At 36.1% G+C, this 15,458-nt stretch overlaps 1 protein-coding gene across 1 annotated transcript in view; it reads left to right on the top strand.

Annotated features, from left to right (window-relative positions):
* Window positions 1-15,458, top strand: part of COL25A1 (collagen type XXV alpha 1 chain) — a 459,511-nt gene that overhangs the window by 241,981 nt on the left and 202,072 nt on the right. The window contains exons 3-4 of the mRNA XM_073892101.1: window positions 1,303-1,347; window positions 3,368-3,375. Of these exons, the coding sequence (XP_073748202.1) occupies window positions 1,303-1,347; window positions 3,368-3,375 (53 nt within the window). The remainder of the gene's footprint in view (window positions 1-1,302; window positions 1,348-3,367; window positions 3,376-15,458) is intronic.

The raw sequence follows: 15,458 nt of genomic DNA, 5'->3' as shown, positions 1-15,458 counted from the left end.
AAAGAAAGAAAGAAATTTATCTTTATTCCAGAATACAGAGAGAAATCTGAAATTTTGAATAACAATTTTGGACTCTGCTGCAAAAATTCTCCTAACATTTTCAGTCAATTTTATTGCTTGATTGTTTTTAATCTCTTATAAAACACAGATAGCCACACTTATTCTGTGTAAAGGCTTGAGGGGAAACTAACTGGCCCACTGACGTTTCTCTTCTCATGATAGTGTTTCCATGTGGAAGTTCGTAGCTCAGGATCATGTTGAGAGCCGGCTGGCTGCTAAGGCCTGTGCTGCTTGTGTCTTGAACTTTCTAGACTTTGGAAGTCATCAGTCCAACTTAGAAGGTCATTCTTAAAGCCAGGAGGGTCTGTATTTTCCTTGGCCTCTTTCTTCCAGCAAATGTTATAAAACCTTAATTCTCATTGTGGGCTAATTATTCTCTTCTATTTGCCTGAACCATAATTCAGTGGGAACTATTCCTACTCAAAGAAATGAGGGCAGAAATTATATAATTGAGAATAATGGCTGGAAAGCTATGAATGTCTAGAATCCTGTGTTAAGTCTGATACATACTAGCTTGGTGGTCTTTATAGGCAGTTCACTGGGAAAAAAATTTTTTTCTTCCACTTTCAAAGTGGGATCATCATAAAGATTAAATATTTACTGACTGACAATAATGAGCCAGCTCCTTAGAAAAATGAGACCTATTGTTAGTACCTAAACACTTTCCAATTAAAAGAGTATGATTTTAACTCAGCTGGTTCTCAATTAGAGAAATTCCAATATATGAAAATTCCCAAATTTAATAAAATAGAAATATTGTAAGGATTATTTCCATTATGAATATATACATTTAATTAACTGCCAACTAAGTATTTTTAAGGGCATCACGATGGACCTGACTGAAGAGAAACTATAGTCATTTGTACTTGGTGCTTTTAATTATTAATATACTGCAACCTTTAGAAAAAAAATTTTCCTAAGAAACATGAAATCTCAACACCACCAATTTGCAATTGAAGTCTTTCTTTATTAATGTTATCCAGGCAGGATGAATAAAAATTCTAAATGTTTAGCATTCTTAAGTAATGCTAGATGATTAGACATCTGGTGTAGGTTTTATAATTAAATGAGGCTTAAGAGTTATGCTGATAGGATAATGCTGGCCTTTACAAATATCTGGTCCCTTTCTTGAAGTTGTTAGTTAAAAACAGTGATAAAATACGTAGAAATTATTTACTAGCCATTTTGGAACAGGAAACAAAATATTAAACCATGTTCAAAAAATTATTCTTTGTATTTTAGGCCCTCCAGGGAAACGAGGTAAGAGAGGCCGAAGGGGAGAATCTGGTAAGTCTCTCTTTCAGCTGCTCCACGTCACTAATGTTTTGGTTAGATTCCTGCATCTGTTCCTCCTAATTAATGATTATATTGTCTTGCTGGAGGTTGCACGTAAGCTTGTGTGTTTAAATCGCCTCTGCTAGACCTAGAATTTTTTTTAATCTTCTTATTTCCATCAAACTGTAGGTAGAAGTTTGGAAAATATTGTTGATTTGTTATGTTTGATAACTACTGGCACCCAGTTTTGGGTTATTTACTGTGTCAGGTTAAGTTCGTCCTTTGTGCATACAGTGGAGGGTTTCTCAGCTGCACGCAATGTGGCAATACACCCATGCTTCCGTCTCCACAGATAGCAAATGCAGGATCTTTATGAAAACATCTGCTTTGGGACACTGGGGCACATGTCTTGGAAAGCTTTATTGTTATTTTATCCAACTGGTACAATTTTGTCATGCTTTTACTCTCATTCATTTCAAAATTTGGAATTTTTATTCCTCTTGTATAACCCTAGAATTTTAGTGGTGACAGCAGCCTCAGTAATCAATCCAGCATTTTCATTTTGTAGTTGAGGAAATGAGGCCCCAGAGCGGTCAGGTAATTCGGCCAAGGCCACGCAATATTTTATGAGCAGAATTTGAAACAGGACCAATTGTCCTGATGCCCACTTCAGTGAGTTTTGGCTTTCAGGCCAAATCTCTATATGTATCTTCCTCTTACCTTGCAAGGAAGAATTGATGGCCTGATAAGACTTCACGTGGTCATTTACATTTTTGGAGTCTTAGACTTTATAAAACAAGCAAGACAGTAAGTGCACACACTCATTTGGACATTTGGTTTCAAAAAATTTTTTTTTATTTGAGTTTTTTTCTTTACTTTGAAAAGGTAATTTAAGATTTCATTCTAGTGTGCTAAGAAATGCTCTTCTCCAGTATTTTTTAATAAGTATTTATCAGTGTTAAAAACAACCAATTTCTAAGTGTTGAAGTAGTAGAAATACTAACCTACCAAAAAGAGCAGCAGATTGATTTGTTGTGTTTTTGTTTTTTTGTCTCATTTCCTTTTTTGAAAAAAAAAGGAAGATGTCAAAGTAAAAGGAATTTATGAAAATTCAATAATTTGGGCAGTATACTTGCTTAATTCCCTTAAGAGTGTTCTTAAAAGTTACCTTTAAACCTCATTTAATCTAAATAATTGGATACTTGTATAGGTATCCCTTTCACCTTACAAAGTTTTATATTAGAGGATGGTTTAAATGTGTTTTAAGGAATAAGAAATAATGAAACATTAGTGGAATCAAATAATCGGTGACTTGATCTTTGTCAAAAGAAATACAAAGGATTGGGGGAAAAAAAGTAAAAATTTTGTACTGATGTGAAGTTTTATAGAAAAATTAAAAAGTCAGTTCCTAACTTATTAGCTACTAAAACTTGTGTTTTAATTGCGTATACAGTGCGGATATATTGAAATTTTCTAGACTTTTCCTGTGTTTTGATGAGAATACAAAGTTTTAAAGAAATATAAATATCAGGGTTTAGTCTTTTATATATTGATAATGCTACTGAATGAAAAAACATTCTTAGAACAAATAATGGGTACATTTCTCATTGAACCATTTTACCAAACTCAAGAAAAGTTATATATCAATTCTGTCTAACTGGGCTATCATAAACAACCAAAGATCCTCCTGATTCATGTTTTATCTAAATTTTTAAGTATACATAGGCCATCTTAAGATGAACCTCTCAGTAATTCATAGACAGGCCTCAGGGAATCTGAACATTTACTGAAATTTTATGTAAATTTTTGTGTGCAGATAGATGTAAATGCACTTTTCTGATATGGTATCAAAGTTGTCCATGAACTGAAAAAAAAGATTAAGATTCATTGAATTCTAGATGACTTCATCATCTTGTATTTTGCTAATGATTATGACAATGCTTTCATCTTATATTTAATCTTAATATTTTGCATCTTCACTAATTCATCTCCCCCTTTCTCTTATTCTCTCCACCCCACCCCCACCCCACAGGTCCTCCCGTAAGTATTTTTGTTGCATTTGGGTTCATGTACCTTAATCGGGATCACGTATGTTAAAACTTTGTTAAGGCATCAAAATATAGTCTATATTTCAATTAGAAAAATGTTACTGACCTTTGAAGAGTATTTAACGTTGTGAAATTATTTTTCTGGTACACTGTTTTGGATGTGTTGAAGTGCAAAACGTGTCAATTTAAAAAAAACCAACTTTATTTTTAATACTATCACAGCCAGTTACTCTCCTGGGACTTTTGGAATAACTTATGAAGCTCCTGATATTAAATCTTTTCCTGGAATTCTGAGGTTTCTCTTGCAAGCAAATCCCCAAGCTATTTTGCACTTCTTTTTTCATCTGTTTAAACTTGTATCTGAAATATTTGCATTTGCCAGTCCACCAAATGTAGATGGCAACATGATCATGGAAATGATACCCCCCATGGGCTTGGTCCGGTACTCCCTCCTTAGGCAACACTCCCTTTGAAGTCTGTTGGAGTTTGCCTGCATAAAAAACATGAGATGGAGCCCTTGGAGAGTTGCACTTTCTTTTTTCTTTCCTTGAGTAGGTCAGAGCTGCAGCATTCCAGCCTGCTTTGCACTCACAGGAACAGATTATCTTGTCAGCTTTGAGCTAGATGTGTTTTTGAGTAATAATATCCTGGATATCTGTTGTCTGACCCCAGTGTTTGCATTGTCCACTGTACGTTTACGGTAGCAATGATCATTGGCCTTGAGATATTTTCTCATCCCGAATAGCCAGTTTGCTCCAGGGTTCAAAGACTCCACATTGGCAACTTATCTGACAGGCCAGCATGGTCCGGGGAGAGGGGCTTAACATATACTCGTTTACTTTATTCAAAGGAAGCATTGGCTTCCAAATATCTTTTGCAGTCTTCCTGCCACGTTCAAGGGTGGAACATAAATCATGTTAGAAGTGTCTTTGCTTCTGTAACTGACTTTCAGCTCCTGCTTAATGCTAGGCAGATGGCATGGCCCAGGTCTAGGAGCCTTATTCTTTGGCTTCATATGTGAGCCTCTGTTTTTAAAACTAGAAGGAAACCATTACTACCCAGAGGAAACTCTGGGAATTACAGCCAGTATAGAGTGTTCCAGGCTTTTGTTGGTGGATGTAAGTATTAGACATGCCAAGAGGTAGTTAAATCTTGCTTTTGCTGTATGGTGACAGTCCGGGTTCTAGTATTTCCTCTTTGGCCCTTCAGAAGTTTCAGCAGCCACACACACCCTCCTTTCTTGGGGCCATCTATTATTCCAGGTTCTCCACTAAAGATTTAATTGTTCTTTCCTTTCTTATTATATAAAAAGAAAATAGAACTAATACGTTTAAGCCCTGAGTACAGGCATACCTGGGAGATATTGTGGGTTCGGTTCCAGACTACTGCAATAAAGTGAATAACACAATGCTTATAAAAGTTATGTTTACATTATACTGTAGTGTCTTAAGTGTGTAATAGCATTATGTCCAAAAACAAAACAAAACAAAAGGTACCTGCCTTAATTAAAAAATACTTTATTGCTAAAAATGCTAACCATCATCTAAGATTTCAGTGAGTCATAATCACTGATCACAGATCCATAACAGATATAATAATAATAAAAAAGTTTGAAATATTGTGAGAATTACCAAAATGTGACACAGAGACACAAAGTGAGCAAATGCTGTTAGAAAGTGGTTCCTATGGACTTGCTTGATGCAGGGTTGCCACAAACCTTTAATTTGTAATTAAAAAAAACCCACGATAGCTGTGAAGCCCAATAATGTGAAATGTAATATAATGACATATGTCTGTATGGCAAGTAATATTCTAGGCACTTCACACACGTACTTTCATTTTTGTCTCACATAAATCCTAGTGTTAACATTCCCATTGCTCAGTGAGGAAAAGACTCATAGAGGTTAATTATCAATAGTTGCACCTCTAGAGAGGGTTTACAAAGTTGGAATTATTTAGATGTGTCTGATTTTAAACCCTTTCCACTTACCACACTATCTCTATCCTTTATGAATTATGAATGTATTACAACATTGGTCTTTGTCACACAGGTTTGTCAGGCTATGGTCAAATCATATTCCTCGATATAAGTAATTATATATAATAAAAACATGTCTAAAAAATATAAAGCGGCTAATCTATAAAATGAGCATTCATACTGTCCCAACTTGACAACGTTTTGAAGAAGTTATAATGTTTAGCAAACTGCATCAAACCCAAGAAATAAGGTATAATTATGAGTTTTAATAATAATTGAGTTTATAATTTAATAATTTTAATAATTTAATAATAAATGAATAACTTAATAAATGAGTTTAATAATACTGACTAAAAAATAATTGAAGTCACTCACATTTGGAAAGATGAAGAACCATTGATTGTGAAAAAGAGGAAAAATATGTATTGATCATGTTATCTCTTCTAATACAATGGAGTCTTATGGTACTTGGGACCCCATATCATGGGAACCCTTATGGGTGAAATACCTTATAATGAAATCCTCTTGAGCCTCTAATTTCTAAACCCTTATATATGATTTTCAAGAAGTATTTGCCTTTTTTCAAATTTAACTTTAGAGTTATAAAATATTTCCATTATATTTCTTGCATCTGAATAAAAATAAATGAACAGTGGCATTATTATGATTAAATAGCTTTACCAATGATATATTTATTGAGGTATAATATCTAATTATTGACAATTATAATTTGAAGTGACCATACTCATCCTAGTTTTAGCATCATTTAATTTTATGTGTATTTTCCCCTTCCATTTCTTTTCCCTGAACTGAAATCTTAAGTTTCTGTAATTTTATTTTTAGAGAAATTTTATTTTCCTAATTTTGTATTTTTAAAAAAATATATTTAACTATCTTCATAAATAAGAAGTTGGATGAAATATTAAAGCTTATGCTGCCATTTAATGGCAGTTGCCCTTGCCTCCATCCTGTAAATTCAGTGTAAAGCACAAAGGTAGTCTGAGAAGGTCCATGGTCTTGCTTTTGGTGAGCAATCCATGGCACAGAGCCTGTGCCAGAATCCTTGGCAAAAGTAAATTCCTCCAGCTCCTTCTAGCCATGAGCTTCTGTGGTCCCATGGTTTCGCATGTACAGAAAGATTATGAAGTATAACCTGGTGTCCTGGTGTGTATTTTCTTGTCATTCACTTTCACTTGTGAAATGTGCTCAGTAGTGTAAAAAACAGCATTCACGCACTTATGAAACAAACAAATAAAAGATTGATTGACCTGAGGGACAGTAACAGATCTCTTTTGCCACTAAGAGTCACCTTTTTCATTGCCTTTCTGAAATAATACCCTGAAGTAAAATTTTTTGAAAAAGCATAATGATAAAATTTAATTTAGCAACCTTACATTTACATCTTCATGTGATGTATTTTGGAGAACTTGGATACATTACACTAGAATTGTGTGTGGCTAAAGTGTTTTTTCTCTGTCAGTTTCTATGTCTTGCATATTGAGATCATTTATAATTTAAAGCTTGAAATACAACTTGAATTAGATCCCACATATCAATTTGCCCTTTAGGAAGAATCTATTCAGCTTATAACTCAGTTACCCATTTTGATAAAAAGATATTGCGGGGCGCCTGGGTGGCTCAGTTGGTTGAGCGACTGCCTTCGGCTCGGGTCATGGTCCTGGAGTCCCGGGGTCGAGTCCCGCGTCGGGCTCCCTGCTTGGCGGGGAGTCTGCTTCTCCCTCAGACCCTCTTCCCTCTCGTGCTCTCTATCTCTCATTCTCTCTCTGTCAAATAAATAAATAAAATCTTTTAAAAAAAGATTAAAAAAGATATCACTACCATAGGAGTCTCTATTATAAAAGGCTACAATGGAGTAATTTTATGATAACATAATTTACTTTTACATGAACATCAGGTACTTTTTTCTATTTTCTTTTTCATAAAGGTAACATGTATTAAAACAGTGCTCTAAAGGAATCCATGAAAGTGCTTTGATCGCCTAGCTCGGATATCACGAATATGTTTGCTAGGATGATTTGCCTGACCGTTGTGTTACCTGATTGCCTATGGCATGAAATTGTACCTTCTATTCTGGATGTCTTAAAAATACATTCATGTTTCAATAAGAAGCAAAAAGTAAGATTAAATTTACAAAGTGACTTCAAGTTTTCAAAGTAGCAAATTTTGCACTATTTTGGACCCTTTTTAGAATCAGTAGGGGATGTGGTTTCTCTGTCCTTTGTCCTCAAAGGAGATGCTATTCTAATATTCATAGGTAGCAGATTCAAATGAGTCCTATAACAGAAAAGAGTCAGGAGACCTGTTTTAACTGGCTTTTTATTTGTATCAGTCTATCAAGCCGTATAATTGTGCTTGACTGACAGAGATATGATGTTATTGTTGGTAGCATAGAACCCTCTGAGGTGTGAAATACGACGCTCTTGTGCAGCCTGTTCTGTCCCATCTACCTTCAGCAATTGTCAACTCAATTTGAAGTCCAGAATCTTGTTGACAGATGAATGAAGCAGACTTAGCCAAGTTAAGCTTACAATGCTATTTCTGCCAGTGTGGTAGATGAATTAGGAAAAGAAATCTCTGAGGAAATTTTAGATGAAAAACTCTGCTATCTTTACTTCATATTGTAAAAAAACAATATGACTTTTAAGTCAATAGTAAATCTTTTCCAGATATGCTAATAATTACAGTTTATGGTAAACTTCCTACCACGTGTCACTTTACAGACCAATTCTCATACCAGGACCGTGAACTAGAGATTTATTATACCCATTTTACAGACTAAGAAACTGAGGGTTGGGCAGGTCAAGTAATTTTGCCCAAGCACTCACATTTAGCAGGAAGCAGAACCAAAATTTGAACCCATGCCATCTCTATCTCTCTTCAAAGCCCACCCCCCCCATATTTCTGTAAGATGTTTTTCAGGCAAGTAAGGTTTAAGATTTACCACTTTCTTTGCAAATACCTTCTTTGTTGTGTCTTATCCTACCCTCTGTTACCTGCAGTTCCTATTAAGCTTTTCTTAGTTATCTGTAGATCTCCCATCTTTCATGTGCTCTTTCATACTGCAGGTTACTCAAGACAAGCTTATAAATCATCTAATTCACATCTAATGTGTGGTGATAATGAGCTTTGCCTCTGAGTGAAGAAAATTAAATACAAAATTGTCTTGGAGTATTTCAGCAAATTTTCCTTTAATTTCTTCTTTGTTATAGTCCTGCTTAATTATTAGCACATTTTTATTTCTATTTGGGCTCAAAGAGAATGCTTGTGGATGTGTAGTGGCTTAGTTTTTTTCTATAAAAATAGAGCATTATTGTTGATAGAGCAAACCATTTATCTTATAGGAAGCAGAATCACTGCAATTTACTAGGATGGCTAGATAAAATTCAGATATAGTCACCATAACAAACCAAAGAAACAGACAAAACAAGCCTGGAGAATTAGTTTGCATCTAAAGGCCATTTGGGGACAGGGCTATAATAGAATGACCATAGGCTATCACAGATGGGTAGTTCATTTTGGGACACTGAACACAGGTTTGTCTCTTGGAACAAAAGGTAGAAAAAGAGGATATAACTATAATTCTTACATAGAATAGATTCCCCAGTGTCTTTTTTGTCTTCTGTTTTGAGTGATTCAAGCTGCCATGTTTGAAGAGGGAACTGCACTCAGTGGCAATTTATTTCAATGCTCCCTCTCATATTGTTTATGTGGATTTGTGCCAGGTTAAGCAGAACTTTGGAATTCTTGAAAAGGGCAAGATAATGGGTAAAGACCCTCAAATTGAGGTAAATAAGGGTGTTAAAATTTAAAAAGAGGGGGAGAGGAGGAAATAGACATACAAAAATATTGACAATGTTTTCCTTTGCAACGTTATTTTTTCTACTGGTCTATTTCTAGATGCCATCTGTTTTAGAAAAACTGTACTTATTATAACAGACAGACCCTGAGATGTTAGTAGTTTACCACAATATACATTTATTTCTTATACACGATGAGGGACAATCTTTCAGGGACCCAGAGTGATGGAGACTGCTTATCTTTCATCCGAGTGTTCTAAAGTTACCCTGAGCATAGATATGCAGCCATCAGATTAGAAAAATAGGAAAGAGAGTGAAAGGTTAGATAGAGGGATTTTCTTTGGCCAGCACTTGAAGTACAGGGTTTTATGGTTTGTATCACTTTTGACCACATTCTTTTGGCAAGAGTCAACTTCCATCTTCACACATAACTGCAAGAAAGATCAAGAAATGTAGCTGTGGGCTCAGAAGGAAAGGTAAACACATTTGGTGAACAGCCAATCTCTGCTGCCCTTTCTGGAGAGAATTCCTTAGGAAATAGAAAGAAAAAAAAAAAGGAATAGAAAGAGCCAGAAATCCTCAGAGAGATGTACATAGGTATGTCACTTGGGTAATAATGTAACCTCTGTCTTATTGTAACATTTTACAGAAGAAAAATATTCATCAAAATTATTATCACTAGAATGGAGCACCTGGGTGATTCAGTAGGTTGAGCATCCAACTCTTGGTTTTGCTTCCAGTCATGATCTCAAGGTCATGGGATCCAGCCTCAGCTCAGCATGCAGTGTGCTTGAGATTCTTTCCCTCTCCCTTTCCCTTCCCCTCTGCTCATCCCCCAACACAAACTCTCTCTCTCAAATAAATAAATAAATACAATCTTTAAAAAAAAAAAAACTATTATCACTAGAATCCTTGAACAGAAAAAAAAAGTAAAACGGAGAAGTTGTTTTTTTTTTTTAAGTTGGGGATTGGTTTATAAGAAGAGTGGGGTATTAATGCCAGGTCATGAGCCCCAGCCCTGACCAGGTTACTTCGTAACATCAATGATAATGAGGGCTTTTTAACTTTAAGCACTTGCAAAATCTTTAAGCACAATCAGACTCTGTTATGGCTTTTTCTTTCCTCTCTGTACTGTCTCTCATGCCACTGAGTGACTTCATTACCTTGTGTCTACAACAGTACTGGGTTCAGGGTAACTTCCTCAACTAGGAACAATTCTGGTTGTCTCTCTTGTTTCCTATTCCCAATTGTTTCAGGTGAAAGCTTAATGTTTAGTAATGCTTTTATGAAAAAAATGACTAATGCTCTTAAAGCAACTCTTAGAAGGTTTGAAAAGTAAGCAACTGTCACTCTTTGGTGGGCAACAGATGATTAAAACCAAAGAGTTTAGATGTGGATCCTCTCTCTCCCAAAGATACTTGGTAGATGAAAGAAGAGAGAGCTAAAAGAGTGTTTCTTTTTATATTAAAAAATAAAAAACAGAATAGCACAAGACAGTCAGAATTATTAAAAAGTAAACAACTTTTTTTTGCTTTTAAAGTTTTTGCTGTCGGTTGCTGATTGGATACTGCAAACCTTTCAAATATCCAGTTTACACACAAATGGGGTGTCACATCACTCTTTCCTGTTTGACTTTCTTGTGACCAGAGACTCATGTTGCTGAATTCCTAGGACTGTCTGTCTCTGTAGGCTTGCAGATGGCTTCTTGGACAAACTGGGGAGGTAGTTATATGACCTCTGCAATCGTGGATTTGTGGGGCAATAACTAGGTCTGGTCAAAAAGCCACTCTAAAATAAAGTGCTGTTAGAAAGCAGTTGGGACTCATTTTGAATGTTAGCACTTTGAACAAGGTCAAACAAGTGATTGAAGGGTACCTCATTGTTTCCTCGTGAATGTCTATACACTCAATAATCTTTGTGGAGCATGTGATTACAGAGAAGTCCTCAATGTCCCCGTTCTTCCAAACTAGCTATTTAAAATGCTATGATTTCCTCTTTAAAAAGGGTAGCTCCTGCTTAATTTCTGATTATGTCGACATCATGAAGATGGCCTACATTTGGCCTCAGTTGACTAAGTGACCTGTTTGATTTGAATAGAGTCCTAGACTATAATATAGAAAGAATTCCCTTATCTAGATGTCAAATGAACTTTAGTTCCTGCTTTGGTGAGATTAAAAGACATCAAGTCATGAATCTAAAGTGTCTGAGGTTACCTAAATGTTCATATGATTTTTAAATGATTTTTAAAAAATCATTACGAATGCTATTTTTAATGCCTTTTTTATTTTCACAGGTCCCCCCATGCTTTCTTGAGATTTGCTTAGGGTTAAATGAAATAAAGCTTTTTCTTATTTTCTTACTTGCTAATAATTTCAGCCTCAGAAATACATATACAACTCTAGCTTTTATTTCTGCAGAATTTTTTATTAGAAAGTATTTCTTTATGGTCAAGGAAAGGAATAAAGGATGGAATCAGGATATAGAGTCAGGAGATACTTTAAAGGGTTATTAATAATTAGCTAATACAGTTGTTTAAAATATAGTGCTGTTTATCACTGATACATTCATCAAACTCATATTGAGTACCTAATATATGCCATGCCCCCTGCTAGATATGGTGGTGATAAAAATAACAAGATAAGCTACAGTCTTCAAGGAACTTAAGAGTTTAGTAGAAACAAAACAAAAATATAGCAATACTATGTGAGAAGAAGTATGCTCCAGTTATGTCCAGGTACAATACAAGAGGGGTAAATAACCCAGATTTGGGTGGGGAGGGGATCAGGGATACCTCTGGATCTATGATAAGTCAAGGAGTGGTTGATGTGGAAAATTTAAGTAATGCAATGTTTTCAGGGAGGCTAGCATTTTCAAAGGCTTTGAGGCACAAGACAGAATGGCATTTGGGGGAAATTGCATTTTAAACAGGTTGAAATGTAAAGTTCAGGGCCATAAATCAAGAGAACAGAGATTGGAGTGGATAAGGCTGTGAAGGACCATGCAGGCCATGCTGTCATTACCCTGAGAGTATACAAAGTCTGAAGGATTTAAGAAGTAGGGAGGCATGGTCAGATGAACATTTTAGGAAGTTCCTTCTTGCTAAAGGACAAGAGGACAAAAAGGAAGTGAGAGATGATTAAGGTACTGTTGCAGTTATTTAGGTGAGAAATAGAGTGGCCTGGAGAGAAGTAGAAACTGGGATAGATTCAGGGGCTATTAATGAGGTAGAAATGGCAGAAATTTATGACGAGATGTAGGGGTGAGGAGGAGAGAGAGGTGATTCTCAGGTCTTGCTCTGGGCAATAATAGTGCAGGCCACTGGGACAGGGAATAAAGAAGGCAGAGGAGGTTTGGTCCGATGGAAAGTTATAGGTGCATATGGGACATCCAGATGGAAGCATCCAGTAGCCAGTTGGCTATGTTGTTATTCCACTCAGGGGAGAGGTTTGAGCTGGAGTGAGAGCTTTAGGAATAATGAAGTGGTTGTAGGAAAAAATAGCTGGTTGTTGAAGTGATTGAAGTTATCAGGCTATTCAACTCATGAAGATGAGACCCTCCCCCACTCTCCTTTAGAGTTAGTCATTTAAGAAATAGGTGGAAAAATTGGAGCCCTTAAAGAACAGAGTGCTTAAGGAGATGGAGGGAGAATCAGTACATACTACAATCAAGGGAGAAAAGGGAAAAGTTTTAAAATGAAGAGAGTGGTGAACAGTGTTAGATACTGCAAACTGGCAAATAGGCTGAAGACTGAAAAGCGTGCACTGTGTTTACCAATACAAAAAGCCTTGGTGCTGCTTTTCAGAGCATCCCCAAGCACATTAATTAACATCACTTTGTTCCCTGACTATGGTCTATACCTATCAGCCATTTTGCCCAGAGGGGGTAAAATGGGTATAATATAAATCAACCACAAATGGAAAACTCATGTATCCTTAGGACAGCACATGTTATTAAAATGTCTCTTTTGATTATTCCCACAATGGGAAATATAGCATTTGGATGGAAGATACACGCAGTGCCAAGTTGTAACTCACAGCTATGAGTACAAATGAAGGTCTCTCATTTAGTTTCTCCCTCCATCCCTCCTAGCCTTCTTTTGTCCCTTAAATTATTTTAAAAATATAGTCAAACAATGAATCATGGAACACTACATCAAAAACTAATGATGTAACGTATGGTGATTAACATAACATAATAAAAAAATTTAAAAAATAAAAGATACCTTAAAAAAAAAACAAACAAAAAATAAAAATAAAAATATAGTCCCAGTCTCAGACAGCTTCTAATTTGGTTGAAGAGACTAGTCTTCACCTCTGTTTACTATTTATGAACCATACAAGTCACTTTATACTTAAATGCCAAATGAATGAGCCAGATAGTCACAGCACTAGTTCTGAATGAAGAAATTCTATTAAAAATGGCTAGGAAAATTGGAACTTGAGCTGAGACTTGAAAGATGGGGAATAATTGGATTGCTGGAGAAAGAGAAGGGGGCCTAAGAGGTGGTAATGAGCCATTGGAGAGGCAAAGGTGTCTGGAGTAGTTGGCTCTTGATAGAAGTAGTCGAGGTTCTTCTGGAAGGACTGGTCAGGATTCCACACGGAGAGCCTTGAATGCTAGACTTAGCAGTATATGGGTTTTCAATTTTAATAGGAAAAGCTATAGGCAGTTGGTAAGCAATAAATGAAAGCTTATTTAGAATGATTGATCTGAGAGTAATTTGCAGGGTAGCTACTGGAGGAAACATGAAGAAAATCTAAGATGGGCTTCATATGAGAGAAGTTACCAAAGAAGAGTTATAGTATTTATAGAATGAATATGAGGCGTGAACCAGAGGAAAAGTGAAGGATGATTCTGCAGTGGAGACAGAATAGGACACCGTGGGAGCAGCAGCTCAAAAATGGAATATTTAATGGAGGAAAAAGATGTCAGTGTTGAGTATTTTGAGTTTGAGTTATTGGTATGATATCTAAATGGAAGTAGTTATGATTTTAGAAGATACCAAACTCTTCTCATTGTGACCAAAAATGATCATTCACTTGGGGCTATACTCTTTCTACTCTGTATTGCTGGCATGGCTAGAGTGATGCTCCAGCAAAATGGCAAACAAGATAAAGGCTGAAAAGAATCCACTGTGTTTTCTAATAAAAATGTCTTTGGTGATTGTATCAGTCAAGGTTCTCCAGAGAAAAAGAAGCAATAGAATATTTATCAGACAGAGATTTATTTTAGGGAATTGGCCACATAATTGTAGGACCTGGTAAGTCTGAAATCTTTGGGCAGACCAGCAGACTGGAAACTGAGACAGGGTTTCTATGTTACAGTCTTGAGGCAAAATTACTTCTTCTCTGGGAAGCCCCAGTTTTTTGCTCTTAAGGTCCTCAGATGATTGGACAAAGCCCACCCATATAATCAAGGACAACTTGCTTAACTTAAAGTCAGTTGATTGTAAATGTCAATCATATCTATAAAATAACTTCACAGCAACATCTAGACTAGGGTTTGACCAAACAACCAGGCACTATAGGCTAGCTACACTGACACAAAATTAATCATCATAGTGATGTTTTCAAATAAGCACCTCTTCAAGCCATACTTCTTCAGATCCCTGCTAAATACGCACATTTACCTTCATACTTGTCCTTTATTTCTGTCTTCTCCCTTCTCTGTAAATCCTTCCTCCTTCCTCTTTGTCCCTTTAGTTGATTCATCTTTCATATTCCATATGCATAGCCCTATAACTTTGCCTGTGATGTGTAAATATATATGCATCCTTCATTTGCAAGCATTCTTGGCTAATTATTATGTAATACATTTAATTGGAAGTTAGTGATCAAAAGCCCTTTCATGTAGATCATTTGATGCTACAACCCTGTGAAGTAGACAGGACTGCTAGCATTGCTCTGTTTTACTTACCAGCTCCAAGTGGGGCTCAGAGAAAGGGAGTGACATACTTGTGACACATGGCTCATAAGTGGTATGTGGACACCACTAAGCTTTGGAATGTTTATATTTGATGTTCCTGTAGCAAATAAATACAGATCCACAAACTTTTTAGAGAAAGACAAGAAGAGAGTCTCTCCTACTTGACACATTTGAGGATGAAAGATTCCTGGAAAACTGGCATTTGGAACCTAATGAGAGTAAAAGAGAGAGTATTTGGTAATAGCACTTCTGCTGCCCAGAGCCCATCCAGACTGAGGAAAAGGACAAAAATGGATCAGCAGGGGTTGGCCAGGCACTGAGGTGAGTCAGTAGGTCTGAGGGAGGCAGCCTAGG

The sequence above is a fragment of the Callorhinus ursinus genome, unplaced genomic scaffold (assembly GCF_003265705.2).
Source record: "Callorhinus ursinus isolate GAN/ISIS: 27379988/994484 unplaced genomic scaffold, GSC_fseal_2.0 scaffold4, whole genome shotgun sequence".
In the NCBI taxonomy this organism is placed as follows: domain Eukaryota; kingdom Metazoa; phylum Chordata; class Mammalia; order Carnivora; family Otariidae; genus Callorhinus; species Callorhinus ursinus.
Note: the sequence above shows the minus strand (reverse complement) of the source record. Positions and strands in the feature narration are given on the sequence as shown.